At 37.4% G+C, this 16,162-nt stretch overlaps 1 protein-coding gene across 3 annotated transcripts in view; it reads left to right on the top strand.

The window, feature by feature from the left end:
* GTDC1 (glycosyltransferase like domain containing 1) overlaps positions 1-16,162 on the top strand; it is a 373,244-nt gene that overhangs the window by 336,418 nt on the left and 20,664 nt on the right. The window contains exon 13 of one of the 3 annotated variants that reach the window (XM_073884347.1): positions 362-559. The exons of the other annotated variants lie outside the window; for them this stretch is intronic. Within the exon in view, the coding sequence (XP_073740448.1) occupies positions 362-438 (77 nt within the window). The 3' untranslated portion in view covers positions 439-559. Of the gene's footprint in view, positions 1-361; positions 560-16,162 lie in introns of those variants that run through there. 3 annotated transcript variants of the gene reach the window in all.

The raw sequence follows: 16,162 nt of genomic DNA on the forward strand, positions 1-16,162 counted from the left end.
AATTGCATGGAGGACCTGTGTGAGTCAACATTCCATCAGGACAGACATCCATAGGAGCTCACTGAAGAGCTTTGAGTGGACCAATGTCTGATGGCCCACCTGTGAAGGGTGGGGTGCTGCCTCAGCTGTTTCAGTGGAGACTGTGAGGATGCAGGATTCTCACAAATGTAAATTTGTTGTTTTCAGTAGAGCCAGTCAATTGAGATCTTTGTTCATAATTTTTTAAGGGCCTGCTGGTACTTGGTAAGACAAAAACAAAAACAAACAAAACAAAACAAAATAAAAAAACCCCAACTCATTGGGATGGTTCATTCAAGGAATACTTGACCCTTTTCCAAAGCTTTTTATATCTTTCCCACAGAAAGTCCCAGAGCCACTCTCCTTTTTTCATTTCCCTGTCATGAATCAGATGACACATTGAGAGAAGAACAGAGGTAGAAGCAAATAATAAAAGAAGATATGAGCAAAGAAGATAAGAGAAGATGCAGATAAGAAATTGAATATGGGTACACAGACCACAGTTTCTCCATCTATCAATATGAGAATTTCAGGATATTTGCTATTGATAATGACCACACTTGGAAAAGAATTCTTTGGAACAAATACAGTTGTGTGTGACTTAAATGTTAAAAACTAGACAGCAGGCCCAAGATGGAGTCATTTCTATTACTCCAGGATGCCAAAACTGAGACTTAACCTAATTACAGTTTTGGTTTTTCTAGAAATGGAATCTTAAACCAGTCAGTTGGGGATCCCCTGATGAGTACTAGATAGGCCCCTGCTATCCCCTAAAGGGAAGTGACCTTGCACTCCAACTCCCTTTTTTGTCTTGTGTAACTTCCTGTTCCTGTTCCCTTCAGCCTGTTGGTCCTTCCTGTTCTTGCTCCCTTCAGCCTATAAGTCTTTCATTTCGTACAACTCCACACAACTCCTTTCTATCTGCTAGATTGGATGCTGCCCTATTTGAATCAATTGTTGCTCATATAAACTCTTAATGTTAATATGCCTCAGTTTATCTTTTAACATAAGCTATAATCACCTTTTGAGATCTGTGAGACATTGCTCAGTTGAAAAATTTCTAGGTTTGACATTGGGAGCTAAAGGTTCTAATACAAGCCTTCTCAAAATGGCTGTGCAATCAAGAGCATATTATTTGTCTTACCCAGTATGCTTTGGTATCCCTATTTATTAAAAACAAAAAGGTAAACAATGCTAAAAGCACCCGTCTCACATACCTAATGTGAAAATGGGAGACACACTGAAGACATGAAAGTGTTTTGAAAGATTCAGAACTAATTGCAAAATTCACATATTAAAACCAAATAGATTTTTTGAGGGGATGGTTGTTGACTGAGCAAAATATTATCACTAAACTGTTAATGGATGAGTTCAGCTAATAAAAGTGTGTGACTTGTGAAGAAATGAATTGGTATTAATTATAAAAATTATATTATAATTAATGCACTCATTAATGATCTACCAATCAATATCAATTGAAGGTTTATTATTTTAAGGAAAATGGGCAATTGGCAGTTTGACACCATGAAAAAGAGATAGCCAACTGACTGATGGGTCCCCATCCAGTTTAATTTTAATTTGTTTTAAAAGAATCTTTTTTAAGAGTGAATTTAAATGCACATCGCTCTTTCTCTTTTCAGAAAGTGAATATATATGTTATTTAAAAAACATACCTGAATGACAAAGAATGAAAGTCTGGCATATGTAACAAAAAATGAGTACATCTTCTAAATGGGCTTGATGGTATGGTATAAGTTCTATTCTCTCACATAGTAATATAACTGGATTGCTCTTTAAATTAAGTGAATTTGTATGTCCTCTCTCTCTTAATGGAATCAGTTTTGATATACTCTTTGTTCGTGCTGTTACGGGCTTCAGTCTAAGGGTTCTTTGTATTAACTTTTTAAAGTTACATTACAAAGAGGTTTTAAGATTTCCCAACAGGCTTTTATTTAACCAAAGCTTTTGATCTCAAACCTGCTGGGGCCTAGTGAAATCCTTACCAATTCTCCAGTAACTCCTCACTATTGGAATTTGAAAAGACCCACCTGAAGGATTGAACTCCCAGTATGGTTTCAGCCATCCTTTAGATCACTCTATTTAAGCAGACAGCAAGGGGGTCTAGTGCACCCTTTGTGATCTGCTAAGCAGCCTAAGGTGTCCTTTGCATAAGTTGTACTCCTAAGGAAATAAAAATCAGGAGGACACAGACCTATATTCCTTATTTCCTGCTATCTTCAGTTAAAGGGGGATTGCAGGGGGTCTGCTTAACATCCTTTGCTACCTAAATACCTTTTGGACATGGGAACTCCATAAAAGAACTTTCATTGCATCCATTACCCTACTGCAGTGCATAACAAATTAGATTTAAAAGGCTACTATTTTCCCCTTACAGCTATTTCCATAATTTTCTTTAAAATTTCAATTTAGTGTCAAGTGACAGAATATTCTATAATATACTTTAAAACTCTATAAATGCCAATTATGCTAACTGAGCATTATTTCCAAAGAATTAGGCTTTATTATTATAGACAAATTATTGTTTAAAAGATGAGATAGAGAATTATGTTTAAAATGTGTTAAATATAAAACTATATAAAGTAAACATTGTTTTTGAATAACTCTTCTTTAAATAGATGTGCATTTAATTTTTTATTTGGCCCCCAATTCCTATTTTTAGAAAGGCAAGTTCAACTGAGTTTGAAGTTGAAAGATATCAGTGCCACCTATTAACCTATTTTGAGAAAGGGTGAAATAAAATTCTCCATTATAATATTCAAGTGTTTATTTCATTTAAAAATTCCATTGTGCAGAGGTTCTAAGGTTGTAAACAATGAGTATGGAAACGAAACTTTATAAAGAACACATTTGCTGCTGTATATAAGAACAAATTTACCTTTGGAAAACTTCTATATACTATGTATCTTTACCTTTCTATTAATGTGATGCAAAACCTCTTCATTATTAAAGGTTTTTGGCTTGAAGAGGAACAAAATATGTGACCCCAAAATATGCCGCTTTGGCACATGGATTATTTTGAGCTGAAAGCAATCAAAATCCAACAGACTAAAGGAAAACTTCCACCTCTCCTTTGACTACCTAAAATAATTTAGGTAGGGGTCCTGGTCCAGAAAGAAAGCTATTATCAAAGGTAACTTTTATCTGAAAGACCTATCTACATGGCAGAACTAACATCTACTTACCAAACATCTGTTCTTGTTGTCTTGCGGACGACCCTTCTTCCCTTTAAAGCTCCAGGCCCCCATCCCATTTCTTAGCTCAGGATGGCAGATAAGCCTCAACTGCTTGATTTGCCCTTGGGTCTCATATTTTTTATGGGGCTCCTGTACATATGTAACTAAATTTTTCTCTTGTTAATCTGTCTCATGTCAGTTTAATTATTAGACCAGCCAAAGAACCTAGGAAAGTGAAGAAAACTTTTTCCTCCCTTACAGAACTTATGTTGAGAAAGAGAGATCGAATGACTCTTAACGCTGTCATTGTATCGCGTGTTCTTATCCCTGACAGAGTCTCAAAGTAGCTTTATGCCAAAGAACTAGACATAAATATACATTTCCTGATGTTGTAGATTATTTGCTATTCAGAGCTCACTGAATACTTTCACACCACCATATAACATCTATTAGTAAACATTGAAGGCAATTGGTATCACAATGACTTCCCCCTCTTTGAGATCTGATGTAACTATAGAAGAGCAGCCTGGAACAATCTCAGTTCTGAATATGGGGTAGAGTTGTCAGGTGATGTGTTCAGTTTGGGTTCCAGAACTGTTACCATACTTACAGAAGATGACATAATCATTCCATATCTCAACCTATTAATTTCCGTAAACATTTGTTACATATCTGATTGGTAAATATTAATGAGTAGTTGTCTGATTGAATATCATTTTCTGCAGTTCATAGTAATTGATTATCATAGTAACAGTTCACAGTTAACGTAGATAAGTTGCTATGAATTCTTTCTCTGGGGAAAGACTCAAAGACTTGCAGAACTGTGAGAATAGTGGGAATTACATAGAAAATGGTTTCTGATTTTTATGGATACTCTAAGTGTTAACTAATTATATGTTGTATTATAGTAAACCTCTGCTCATTTGTTTAAAAAAAATCTGCGCATTTTTATGTATAGGGAAAAGATTTCTTAATTTTTTAAAGATTTTATTTATTTATTTGAGAGAAAGAGAGAGAGAGAGAGTAAGAGAGAGAATGAGTGGGGAGGAGAGGAAGAAGTAGACTCTCCATGAGCAGGGAGTCCTACTCAGGGCTGGAGCCCAGGACCCCAGGATCACGACCTGAGCCGAAGACAGATGCTTAATTCACTGAGCCGCCCGGGTGCCCCAGGGAAAAGGTTTAATAAAGTATTTCTCATAACCCCAAATTTACTCTATTTCACTCTTATTTAAATAGTTTTGTAGATATCACTCTGCAATATCTATCAGTTGAAAAAATTTGAAAATCTGAAAAAATCAGATTAAAAAATTATACTTCCCAAAATTTGACCTTTAGAAATACTTACAACACTGGTACAGCTGTAGTCAAAAGGTTGTTCACTATTGCATGATGTGTGAGAATAAAAACTACAGTCAATGTAAATGCCATCAACATGGCACTGTTAACAAGACATCCAACGTCCCCAGCAGCAGCATGGTCATAGCTGCTCACTCATGAAGCACTAACCAACACCTCTTCATTCCACACAGCAACCACTTTCAGGTAGATGTTGTTAATATCACATTTTACAGGCTTAGGAAGTGAAGTCCAGAGAAATTAAGTAATGTGTCAAAATCACAGCATTACTAACGGTGGAACTAGAATTCAGACCCAACCAAGCAGTTTGGTTGCAGAGCCCATGAATCCCTTACTATAATGCTTGTACATATTTCACTCAAAGAATGAGACAGTTTTAGACATCATGAAATGGAAGAGATGTTTAAGAAATATTAAATGGAATTTTAAAAAATGAGGTCATAAAGAGGAATTATAGTATGCTATCATTTTGGTAAAACTTATATCCACGTACATTAGAATATAGAGAGAAAGGTTTGAGGGAATATTCACCAGACTGTTTATGTAAGAGTTTCTGCAGGACTCTTATTTTCTACTTTATATATTTCTGTAATATTTAAATACCTTATATATATGATAAAAAACAACAAAGATAGTTCTTTAAAATATCAATATATAATTAGGAGAATCAATAAAAGAAATGAATTATTTCATCAAACTACTGCATTATTTTCAACATTTCTAGTGCTGGCGGTCAATTTGGCCTTTTTATAACAAAGCAGAAATAAATTATATCACAGAATTTTTGTGCTATGGAAATTAATAATCACAGTTTGTTCTGAGGGGGATGACTTTAAAAAACCTGCAGGGACGCCTGGCTGGCTCAGTCAGTAGTTGTGCAACTCTTGATCTCAGGGTCACGAGTTCGAGCCCCACATTGGGCGTGGAGCCTACTTAAAATAAATAAATAAATATAAATATTTTAAAAATCAATTAAAAAACAATAACCCTGATACTGTTTTCCTTGTGTAAGCAAGTTCTGCAAGTGACCTGTCTTATAACTATTAAATAAAAGCTCTGTTATGTCAAGAGAGTTATATCTATTTTTATTTCACATTCCCTATATTATAACACACATATTTATTCTTTCACAGTTTTGGCGAAAGGGAGCTTCTCACCCCCTTTCTAATATATAAAATCGCTTACTACTTTTGCATTTATAAGTTGTTTACACAAGCAGACATTGCATTCAGTTTCCTAGGAAGGGAAAAAATTCTGTGCATTTTATTCTGTTACAAATGATATTTGATACACTGCTGGGCTGAACACAGGGTTTGGGCTGGCTCTAGCCCCTTCTTCTCACATTTCAGCATTGAAAAAAAAATCAGTCATGGGTAATGCTTTCAAAAACTCTAATCCAAAGCTTTGCTTATGGATATCATATGATTTTAAAAGGTAATAAAGAACATTCCCTGTAATCAAGGGTGAGTCAAGGAAAATGGCATACAAGGGAGTAAGTCAGCCAAACAAAAACTTGACCCAACACCAAGCTCATTGTCAGAACCACAGCTGCCACATCAACCAATGAGACCTGAACGGGAGGCAGCCAGGAAGTCAGGTGCCGAGGCTGGAAAGACTGTTCCAGATCCATTGGCAGTTGGCCCTTCAGCGGCTGTGTATATCCCCAGTGTGGGCCCAGGGTGTTGGATCTGGTTTTGGACCACAGGAGGGGAGTGAAGTGAAGTACAATCAATATTGTCGACAGCAAGATTGTCAAGTTAGTACTGATAATATATTCATGGGAAGATACACTGTTTTGCTTTTTGGGTTCTATGTGGAAGGAGGGCCCGTGGAGAATGCACTAGCAACTCTGAGAACATAATCTACCCTTCTGCTCATACAACCTGGTTATGGGGCTCAGTTTTTCCTTAACCTTTGATTCCTACAGATAGCGTGTCTTGTTTGCTAAGGAGGGTCTTGCAAACAACGGACTAGTGAATACTAGGTTTAAAGGGGAGATGTGGTTAGAAGGAACATGATACTAGGATTTTAAAAAGAAAATGGATTTTTGAATTTGGCATTATGAACAGAGAGCTGTCATGTTTCTTTCTTTCAATAGAGAAAATAAGTGACCCAAAATAGAAAATAAATGACCCTTGCTGTGATTAGCAACTCAGTGTGTCCGTTTAGTGTCAAGGACGCTGCTAGCATATAATAAAAATTTATAATCATAGATCACCTCTTCAAACAAAAATGACTCAACAGAGAATATATCTTTATGTCAGGTCATCTTACAACACTTCTGAAGCTAAGGAGTGTCCTGCTTGCGTAGAGCAGACATTTCCTCAATGTTGAAAACTGATTATGACTTCCTGAATCTTGAGTTTGTCTTTGAAATTACCCCGAGTCACCCAGTTGTATGGCCTCCAGGTTTCTATTATTATACTCTCACTTTGGTGGTGAGACTTTGTATGAAGTTTATGAACATTTTCCTTATTGATGAACACATTAGTCCACTGCAGTGAATAGCATTTGGTATGGAAGCCTGAACATAGTACGTTCTCAATAAATATAATAGTCACCAGGAATTGGGAGACATTCTGGGGAGTATGAAAGACATTATAAGATCTTAACTTTTAGTGGGAAATATAAAGGGCACAGAACAAACACAAAGGAAATACAATAGAAATACTAACATACTCAGAATTTAAAAACTATTATATACACAGGCATAAGGAAGAGGCATTTGTAGCAGCCGGAGATTAACTTTCCAACATGGTTCCGATGGAGGAGATGGATATAATTTATGATAACGGCTAACATTTAATTAAACACTTACCAAGCACAATGTTAACTAATTTTGATATATTGAATACCTCATTTAATTTTCACTGCAACTGTAATATTATTATTTCCATTTTACACATATGAAACCCGGGGCTCAAATTTCAAAATCATTACCCAAGGTGGATATGGAGGCAAGCCGAGGTCTGTAGCAAGAAAACACTATGATCTGAATGTTTATTTTGGGTCCTCCGCAAAATGCATATGTTGAAATCCTAATGCCCTCGGTGTTGATATTAGGAGGCAGGGTCTTTAGGAGGTAATCAGGTCATGAGAATGGAGCCATCATGAATAGGATTAGCGCCCTCATGAAATAGACCCCATAGAGCCCCCTCACCCCTTCTGCCATGTGAGGACACAAGGAGAGGGCAGCTTTCTATGAACCAGAAAACAGACCTTCGCCACAATCCATTCTGGCGCCTGGATCCTGGACCTCAGCCTCCCGAACTGAAAGAAATCAGTATCTGCTGTTTAGAAGTTACCCTGTCTGTGGTTTTTTGCTGTAGCCCTCCAAACAGACGAAGACAATGTACCACAATATGGAAGAATGGTAATCTTACAGTCATAGGACTGGGGGTTCTGGAGCAATGTTCAGGCATAACCGCAGCTGCACTTTTAGGACTCAGGTGGAAACTGAAATATTGCTTGGCTAAGAGTGTGCCTCTGGAGATCCAGTTATCGTTCTGACTCAACAACAGTGTTTGCGGCGCCCTATTGCTGAGTGTTGCCATCTTCGTGCCCCTTTCTGTCCCTGATGGTACTTCTCCTTCTGCTTGGCACTTGTACTCTCTAGCCTCCTTTCTCCCCGCTGACTTCTAAGCAATCACGCCTTCCCTTGCCACATGGTCTCTGCTCCCTCCTGCTTCCTGTGTGAATGTCTTTCTGTCTCTGAACCTCTCTCTTGCTGTGGCCTTCCCTGATGTCTTGAATCCACATGCCTCTGAGACTGGCTCAGACGTCAGCTGGCATGCATCCCTACCAGGGGGAGGCGCTCTGTCTCCTCAGGCCAGTCCAGAGACCCAGTCCCTGAGGGGAGACAGCAGCCTTTGGGTAAATCACTCATCTCACGTTGAATGGGCCTGGCCAGGTGTGATGGTAATTTTATGTGTCAACTTGGCTAGGTTATGGACCCCAGTATTTTTGTCAAACACCAGTTTCTATGCTGCTATGAAGATATTGTGTAGATGTGATCAACATTTAAATCATAGACTTTGAGAACAGCAGATTACTGTCCATAATGCGGGTAGCCCTCCTCCAATCAGTTGAAAGAAAGCCTTAAGAGAAAAGATTGAGGTCCCCCTCCAAGAAAGGAATTTGTCCTCCAGACTGCCTTCATACTCAAGATGCAGCATCAACTCTTTCCTGGGTCTCCAGCCTGCTGCCGGCTCTGTCGATTGCAAACTTGCTAGCCCCCACAGTCTACTGAGCCAATTCCTTAAAATAAATCCTTCTCGCTCTCTCTACGTATATTCACATCCCCTTGGTCTGTTTCTCTGGAGAACCCTAATACACCAGGGGAGTAGGTTCATGACGACAGTGAGCTCTGATAAGAAAAGGCGTTGTGTTCAATCTAATCAGAGCCCATAAGAATGGAAACTAACTAGTTGATCTGAGGAATGAGTGACAAGACTAAGAATACCTTAAATAAATAAACATGAGATGGCTTTGAATTGGCACATGGAATATCAGACAGTCAATCATATGAAAAGTTTCCTTATATCTGAAGCTACTGCAGTAGAATGACTTAGTATAATTTCAGCTTGAGGAGGGGAAGGGAAACTTGGTTTTATTCATCATCTATTAGATGTCAGGCCCTTTTATGTACAGGAAATCGTCACTTAATTATCATTTAATTTCACTATATTTAATTATCACAATATAATTTATTGCATTTAATTATCACAATATCCTGAGGTCGGACCCTGAGATGTAAGGAAGTCAATTAACTTGCCAATGGTTACCCAGAAAGCAAGAGATGATTCTCTTCTTGACCAAGGATACCCAGACAGAGTCACTCATTACTTGCTTGAATGGACTGGCCTTGCCTTCACCCCAGGACTGCTAAGCACACTGTACCCTTGGTGTGGACACTTGCCCCTGCTTCAGGTTCTTTATCTTTAAAATTGCAGCTTGAATGATGTCTTTAGGGACTCACTTCTGTCTCCCCCCGAGTCTGAATCAGGACCTCTTCAAGCTCCCAGAATTTTTTTTTTCATAGTACACGGAATTAGGCATTGTGTGCAAGCCTTTCTTTAAGTGAGTTTTCTCTCCCGGATTGTCAGTTGCATGAGAAAAAGAACTGTAGCTATTTTGTTCCCTATTTAATCTCTGGGCCCTAGTGGAGTACTTACCATGTGGTAAGGACTCAATGACTATATACTGAATAAAGTAATTTGAATGAATGTGAAGCCAGATCTGTCTGAACCCATAGTTCATGCTCTCTTCCTTTCTACCATGTGACTCTCTGATTCTTTACCCTAAAAACTAACAGGTTTCTGACTTTTTAAAAAAATAAATAGAAAAGCACCTGGCCTCCTGGCCCAACACCTGCCCCAATTCAAATTCTGCATAAAAAGAAGTCCATTTTTAAACCGCCCCTCGGTGTTATGTTACTATTAATAAAAATTTCCCTCTTGATACACAATAGCTTAAAATGAGATGTGCCTTTTCTCTACCTCTGTTTTAGTCCAACAAACTACGTTTTAAACATATACAAGCTGTGTACCAGTAAATGTCTGATTCATGTTAAAGGTTTTAAATAAAGTGTGAAAGCAGCACCTCAAATGCATCTTTGAATAAATACTGATTAGTCCAAGAAAAATAGGAAACATAGGGAAATGTCTGTCCTCAATGAGCCTAGGTGAGAACACTAATTGAACCTTTATTTTTAAGGCATTCCAACTAAATGTTTCAAACCCTAGTAATGTATGTTTATTGATTATGGATGTTATGTAAACCTATTATATTATATTATATAGGAAACAAAATAGTCAGACTGTTCAACAGCAGACTGCATCTCAGCGACATGGGTTCTTAATGCCTTAATTCCAGAGGTGCTATTGACCCACCAGCAGAAAGCAGCAAGCTAAAGTCAAACTGCATAAAATCAGAGGAAATCACATATTCAACACTTTTTATTTGCCCTGCCCATTTACTAACGTGTTTCTCAGATTTTCGAAGATTTAAGCATCAGATGTTTTACCATATTACAACATCTGCTTCAAACTGGGCAGGTAACCTGGAAGAGTATTCATGTACTAAAGGCTTAGTTACAGGTTTGTATAATCAGTCTCTACAAATATAAGTCAATATACTTAATCTATTTGTTTGTTTGTTTTAATTTTCAGTAACAAATTTAAAATATCTTCCATTGTGCAAAGTACAGATGGGATTCAACATTTGACTTTGCTTTTCTGAACTTGTATTTTAATTTGTCTAGTTTTAGGACTCATCACTAATGGCTCTGTACACACACTATCAAACTGTAATAGATGATTATCAGTTAACAATGTGTTCAGCTGGAAGTTACAGAAAGCTGAAAACTTGGCTTAAACAAGAGAGGTTTCATTATCTTCCTTAACAAAATGTCTGGAGGAAGGTAGCTGCTGGCCTTGGATAAATCCTTCAACAACATCAGGACAGATTTCAATACACTTCGCTTGCTTCTTTCCTCAGCTATATTGTCTTATGGTTTCAAGATGGCTGCTACATGTCTACACATCAAGAAAACCAAAGCTTTCCCAGAAATCCATATTGGCCTTCCAACTTAGTCTCCTTGGGTAGATGTGTGTCACATGGCCTTTCCTAGCACCAAGGTGTTAAAAAAGAGACAATAGGCCCAAAATAGTCTCTTGTGCTAAGCCCCACATAGCAAACCAAGACTTAATATCTAACCTAATTGCAGTTTTCGCCTCTCCCCGGAATGTGGCTTTTAACCAGTCCATCTGAAATTACGTGGTCAGCACCAGTGAGGTAATCTGCCTGATAGACTCCTTCCACCCACCATGGAAAGGCAGACTTGTCTGAAATAATCTACTCTTTGCTAATAACTTTTTTTTTTAAAGATTTTATTTATTTACTTAAGAGAGAGAGAGATTGAGAGAACCAGTAGGAGGAGGGGGCAGAAGGAGAAGAAGACTCCCTACAGAGCAGGGAGCCTGATGTGGGACTAGATCCCAGGACCCTGGGATCATGACCTGAGCTGAAGGCAGACACTTCACCGACTGAGCCACCGAGGTGCCCTGCTAATAACTTTTTTTATTCTGCCTCCTTCTGCCCATAAGAGTATTCCATTTTGTATAGCTCATCAGAGTTTCTTTCTGTTTACTAGATGGGATGTTGCCTGATTCACAAACCCTGGCCTAAAGCCAAAAAAAGTTGAATTTTACTCAGTTGAATTTGGTTTTTAGCAAGGGGTATCAGAAAAGTATTGAAATGGGCATATTGCCAATCTGACCAAAAGTGGTATTCTTTTTTGAAAGAGGAATGAAAGGGATGGCTATTGGAGAGTCAATTGATGGTACTTGCCATAGACTCCTTTGAAAACAAACCTTTTTCTGATGAGTAAGCATACTAAAATTAATGAAGCCCAGTTGTGTAAGTAGGGGGAGGGGGAGGGTGTGAGGAGGGACACCCTACACTATCTCTTGCCCTCACTTCTTTTATTACCTCAAAGTATCGCGGTCTTTTTATTTGATGAAAGAAAACTTAACAAACATTCTAAGTCCCTCATTTTATCCATGATGAAATAGAGAACTACAAGGGATAGATAAATCAACTATCTAAGATCACAAAATTAGTGGCAGATCTAGAACAAAATCACACATTTTTTATTTGGTTCAATGAATTTCCTGTGTACCATACCACTGTTTTTCATTTGTCTGCTTTTTGTTGTTGCATAATTTGTCCTAAGGGAAATCAGTGATTGTGGCTGCACTGAATTCTGTCTCTTCATTTCAGTTGTTCTCCACACTGAGAATCCTATCTTCTCCAAGAGGAATTCCCCAAATTATTATTTCTGAGACTTCCTTACAACAAGTTATAGAAACATGACGTAGGCTAATGAAGTTTCAAGAAGTGTTAGTCCCAATTCCATACACCTTTACTGTGATTCATGAAATATTTGGATTTTTATGATTTTAAAATGCGTCTATGATTTCTATTTACCATGTTTCACTTTGTAATTTTTCTATTCCTATTTAGATTAGTTGGATTTTCCCTTTTTTGTTATTAAATGGGAGTCATATTTTCTATTTCTGTTCTTTGACGGTTTTTTTAAACAAGCACACTTGACATATTTCTTTTAATTCCAACCAGTACACTCTTCCATCATCAATATATTATTTCATTTCCTCTTTGTTTTGTCTCCTAAACTAAATCATTATGTTTTCACTGCGATTTTTATTTAGATTTACCCACATGTTTACTAAATAATTTGATTACTGTGATTTTTTTCTTAAAGATTTTATTTATTTGAGAGAGAGAATGAGAGAGAGAGAGAGAGAGAGCACATGAGGGGGGGAGGGTCAGAAGGAGAAGCAGACTCCCCACTGAGCAGGGAGCCCGATGCGGGACTCGATCCTGGGACTCCAGGATCATGACCTGAGCTGAAGGCAGTTGCTTAACCAACTGAGCCACCCAGGCGCCTAGGTTACTGTGATTTTTATCTCTCCTTCGTTCTGGTTCAATGTTCTTCTTTCTGAAGTACATCCTTTAGTGGTTTTTTTCAGTAAGGATCTGAGAATGGTCAACTCTATCAATTTTTATTCAAAATCTCTTTATCATATTCTTCATCTTTAATTATAGTTGATTTGAGTATAAAATTTTAAATTGACAGTTGTTTTCCCCATCACACGTTTGAGTATATTATTCCATTTTCTGCTGGTTCTATTTTTATTGATGAAAAGTCTGCTTCAGCCTAATTGTTGTTCTCTAGGTAATCTGAGTTTTCTTTCTCATTGCTTTTAATATATATGCATTTTTAAGTTTAGCATTATTTATTCTACTATGTTGTACCTAGATATGTGTTTATTTTTATTTATTTCATCCCTCTATAATTCTTATTAGATATATGTTTGACCATGTCATTCTTTCCTTCATGTCTCATAGCATTAAGAAAATTGCATTTGTTCTCTTTTCTTCTGTACTAATTGGAGATAATTTCCCTAGACATGTCTTCTAGTTAAGGCAATAGCTCTTTAGCTACTGAGTAGCTCCTCCACTGAGGATTTTCATTTTAATATTTCTCAATCTCTTGACATTTTCTTTGGCTAGTTTTCAAATGTGCCTTTCCTTTTTAAAAAAATTATGTTTTGTTCTTTCATTTTTATAGCTATTCCTTCTTTAATGTATTTTATCATTCTAAACATACTATTTTGTAGATTCTTGCAGATTATTTTATTACATTAAAGTATCAAGGGTACTAATTTTTCTGTTGTGTCTCCTGATTCTCCCTACAGAAACTTGTTTCCTTGTGTGGCTTGTCATTTTGGTACTGGGCTTTTCTTCACTTTAAGATTCTTGAGCCTCCCCACTCCCCCCACCCAGGCTGGGTCGGTGTCCCTTATACCTAGGTTTGGGATTTGCTTTTGTCAGGTTCACTTTCTTTTTCTTTTCTTTTCTTTTCTTTTCCTTTCCTTTCTTTTCTTTTCTTTTCTTTTCTTTTCTTTTCTTTTCTTTTCTTTTCTGTTCTGTTCTTTTCTTTTCTTCTTCTTCTTCTTCTTCTTCTTCTTCTTCTTCTTCTTCTTCTTTTTTTACAGTATATTCTTTATTTGAGATTTTCAAATTACTCAGTATGGCTGCATAGGCTCATCTTTGGGGATCTAATTTTTGCTGAGAATTTATTTCTTCCTTTGCCGCAGGCAGCAGCATATTCCCTTATTGCTTTACCTAAACCCTATCTTCCACAGTTTCTGTGGTTTCAGCCCTGTGCCTGCCACTCTGACCACAAATTTCTTCTATATTTCTGAAGCAATTGTATTTTTTCTTTCAAACTTAACAATGTATTCTATATTTTGTTATACTGTATCCAGCATGCCCACAGGTTAGCAGAGAGAGACTTGTTTGTGTTACTTCAGCTGGCCATGTTGCTAGAAACAAAAATCCCCTTGTTATTATTATTATTATTATTTATTATTAGTGTATTTTATCAAAATCCTGTTAAAAGACTACTACCATTCTTATTCTTGCCATTTCTACACCATTTTAAGAACAGAATCATACGGCTGCTCCAATCAAATCCTCAACTAATCTGTGTTGCAATGTTTTCATACTGTTTTTACATAACTGGTTTCCATATTTTAGATTATGCTGATGGCATAGAGGTAGAACAAAATACTTTGTATAGATTTAGACCAGTCACACACTATTTTGAATTCCTTTAGGCAAAGTAACATCAGAATTTCATCCACAGAGTTCTTAAATATTATTTCTTTTTCTCCATTCTTTTGAGATCCCCATTTTAACAACTTCCTTCTCCACTCTTGTTGTAACTCCCAAAGGGGGGAAAATGAGAGGAAGATACTGAAAGAATTTGGAGAAATGACAAAAAAGAAAAAGAAGTATGTAATAAATTGGCAGAAGAAGGGAAGGAAATAAAAAAAGATTAAAGGGTAAATTTGCAGGAGTAGAGAAAATAAGATGGAAATGAATAAATGACAAGAGCAAGAAGGTGGGGGGGCTGGGGTGGAGAAAGTGGAAGCAGGGGAGGTGAGAAGAAGAGGAGAAGAACAAACGTGGTTTATGGCTCTTGGGTGCTGGACAGTATATTAGGCACTTTTTATAGCTCATGTAGCACCACCAAATGTGTTTAACTATGAATGGTCTTGTCATTTCATTTAGTAAATCTATTAAGTCAGTGACGTTGAATAACTCATCCAAGATCTGAAGGATGACTAAAAACCCAGAGTCAAAATTCAAGCCCAAATCCGTGCGTTTTCACCAAAAACTGGGGCAGGTTTGGAAAGGTCACTCAGGACAGACGCCCCTGCCTCTTTTCTTTGCTAGTTAACTACGTCTCTGATTAGTAGAGGACAAAGGAAAATGCACAGAAGAGAAGCCTGACAAGGTTGAGAAGGAAATGGCCGGGAGAAAGGAAGATGATTCATTTATAAGCTCTTTGTCCCCTAGAAATGTAATAGGCCTCCCAGGAGGAGCCCCTCGGTGTCTGCAGGGACAGCTTGAGCCTGAAGAAAATGCGACCCAGAGGTGAATGGGAACAGAAGAGCTGAAGCATTTTCAGACCTCCCTACTTCAGCAAGCTGCAAAAAAAGTCGTAAAGATCTTCAACTTCTTCTTCCTCTCCATTCACACTATTATATACTGGCCTGTCCAATATTGCCCTTTAAAATCAAGCCTCCTTCGGGAGCAGGGAATTCACCAGCTAGGGTTTCTTAGGCATCTGTACAGTGCATAGGATCCCATGTCATTCTTGTTTAAGACGCGATACAACTTAAATAGGATTTGCTGCCTTACTCACCAACCCCTCCTCCCTCCAAAACCCGAATGCGGTATTATAAAACAATTTCAAGACTAAAAGAATCCTCTATTCCCACTGATGATGCTATATATCACGCCTCCATGTTTCTAGTAGTGGCATGGAAGTCATGTTAGCTATATGGTGCAGTCGACTTACCTTGTCATTAAAGTTCAAAAAATCACAAGTCCCTTCCAAAGAAAGAAAAGAAAGAAAAGAAAAGAAAGAAAGAGAGAAAGAAAGAAAGAAAGAAAGAAAGAAAGAAAGAAAGAAAGAAAGAAAGAAAGAAAGAAAGAAA

The sequence above is a fragment of the Callorhinus ursinus genome, unplaced genomic scaffold (assembly GCF_003265705.2).
Source record: "Callorhinus ursinus isolate GAN/ISIS: 27379988/994484 unplaced genomic scaffold, GSC_fseal_2.0 scaffold2, whole genome shotgun sequence".
Classification (NCBI taxonomy): Eukaryota; Metazoa; Chordata; class Mammalia; order Carnivora; family Otariidae; genus Callorhinus; species Callorhinus ursinus.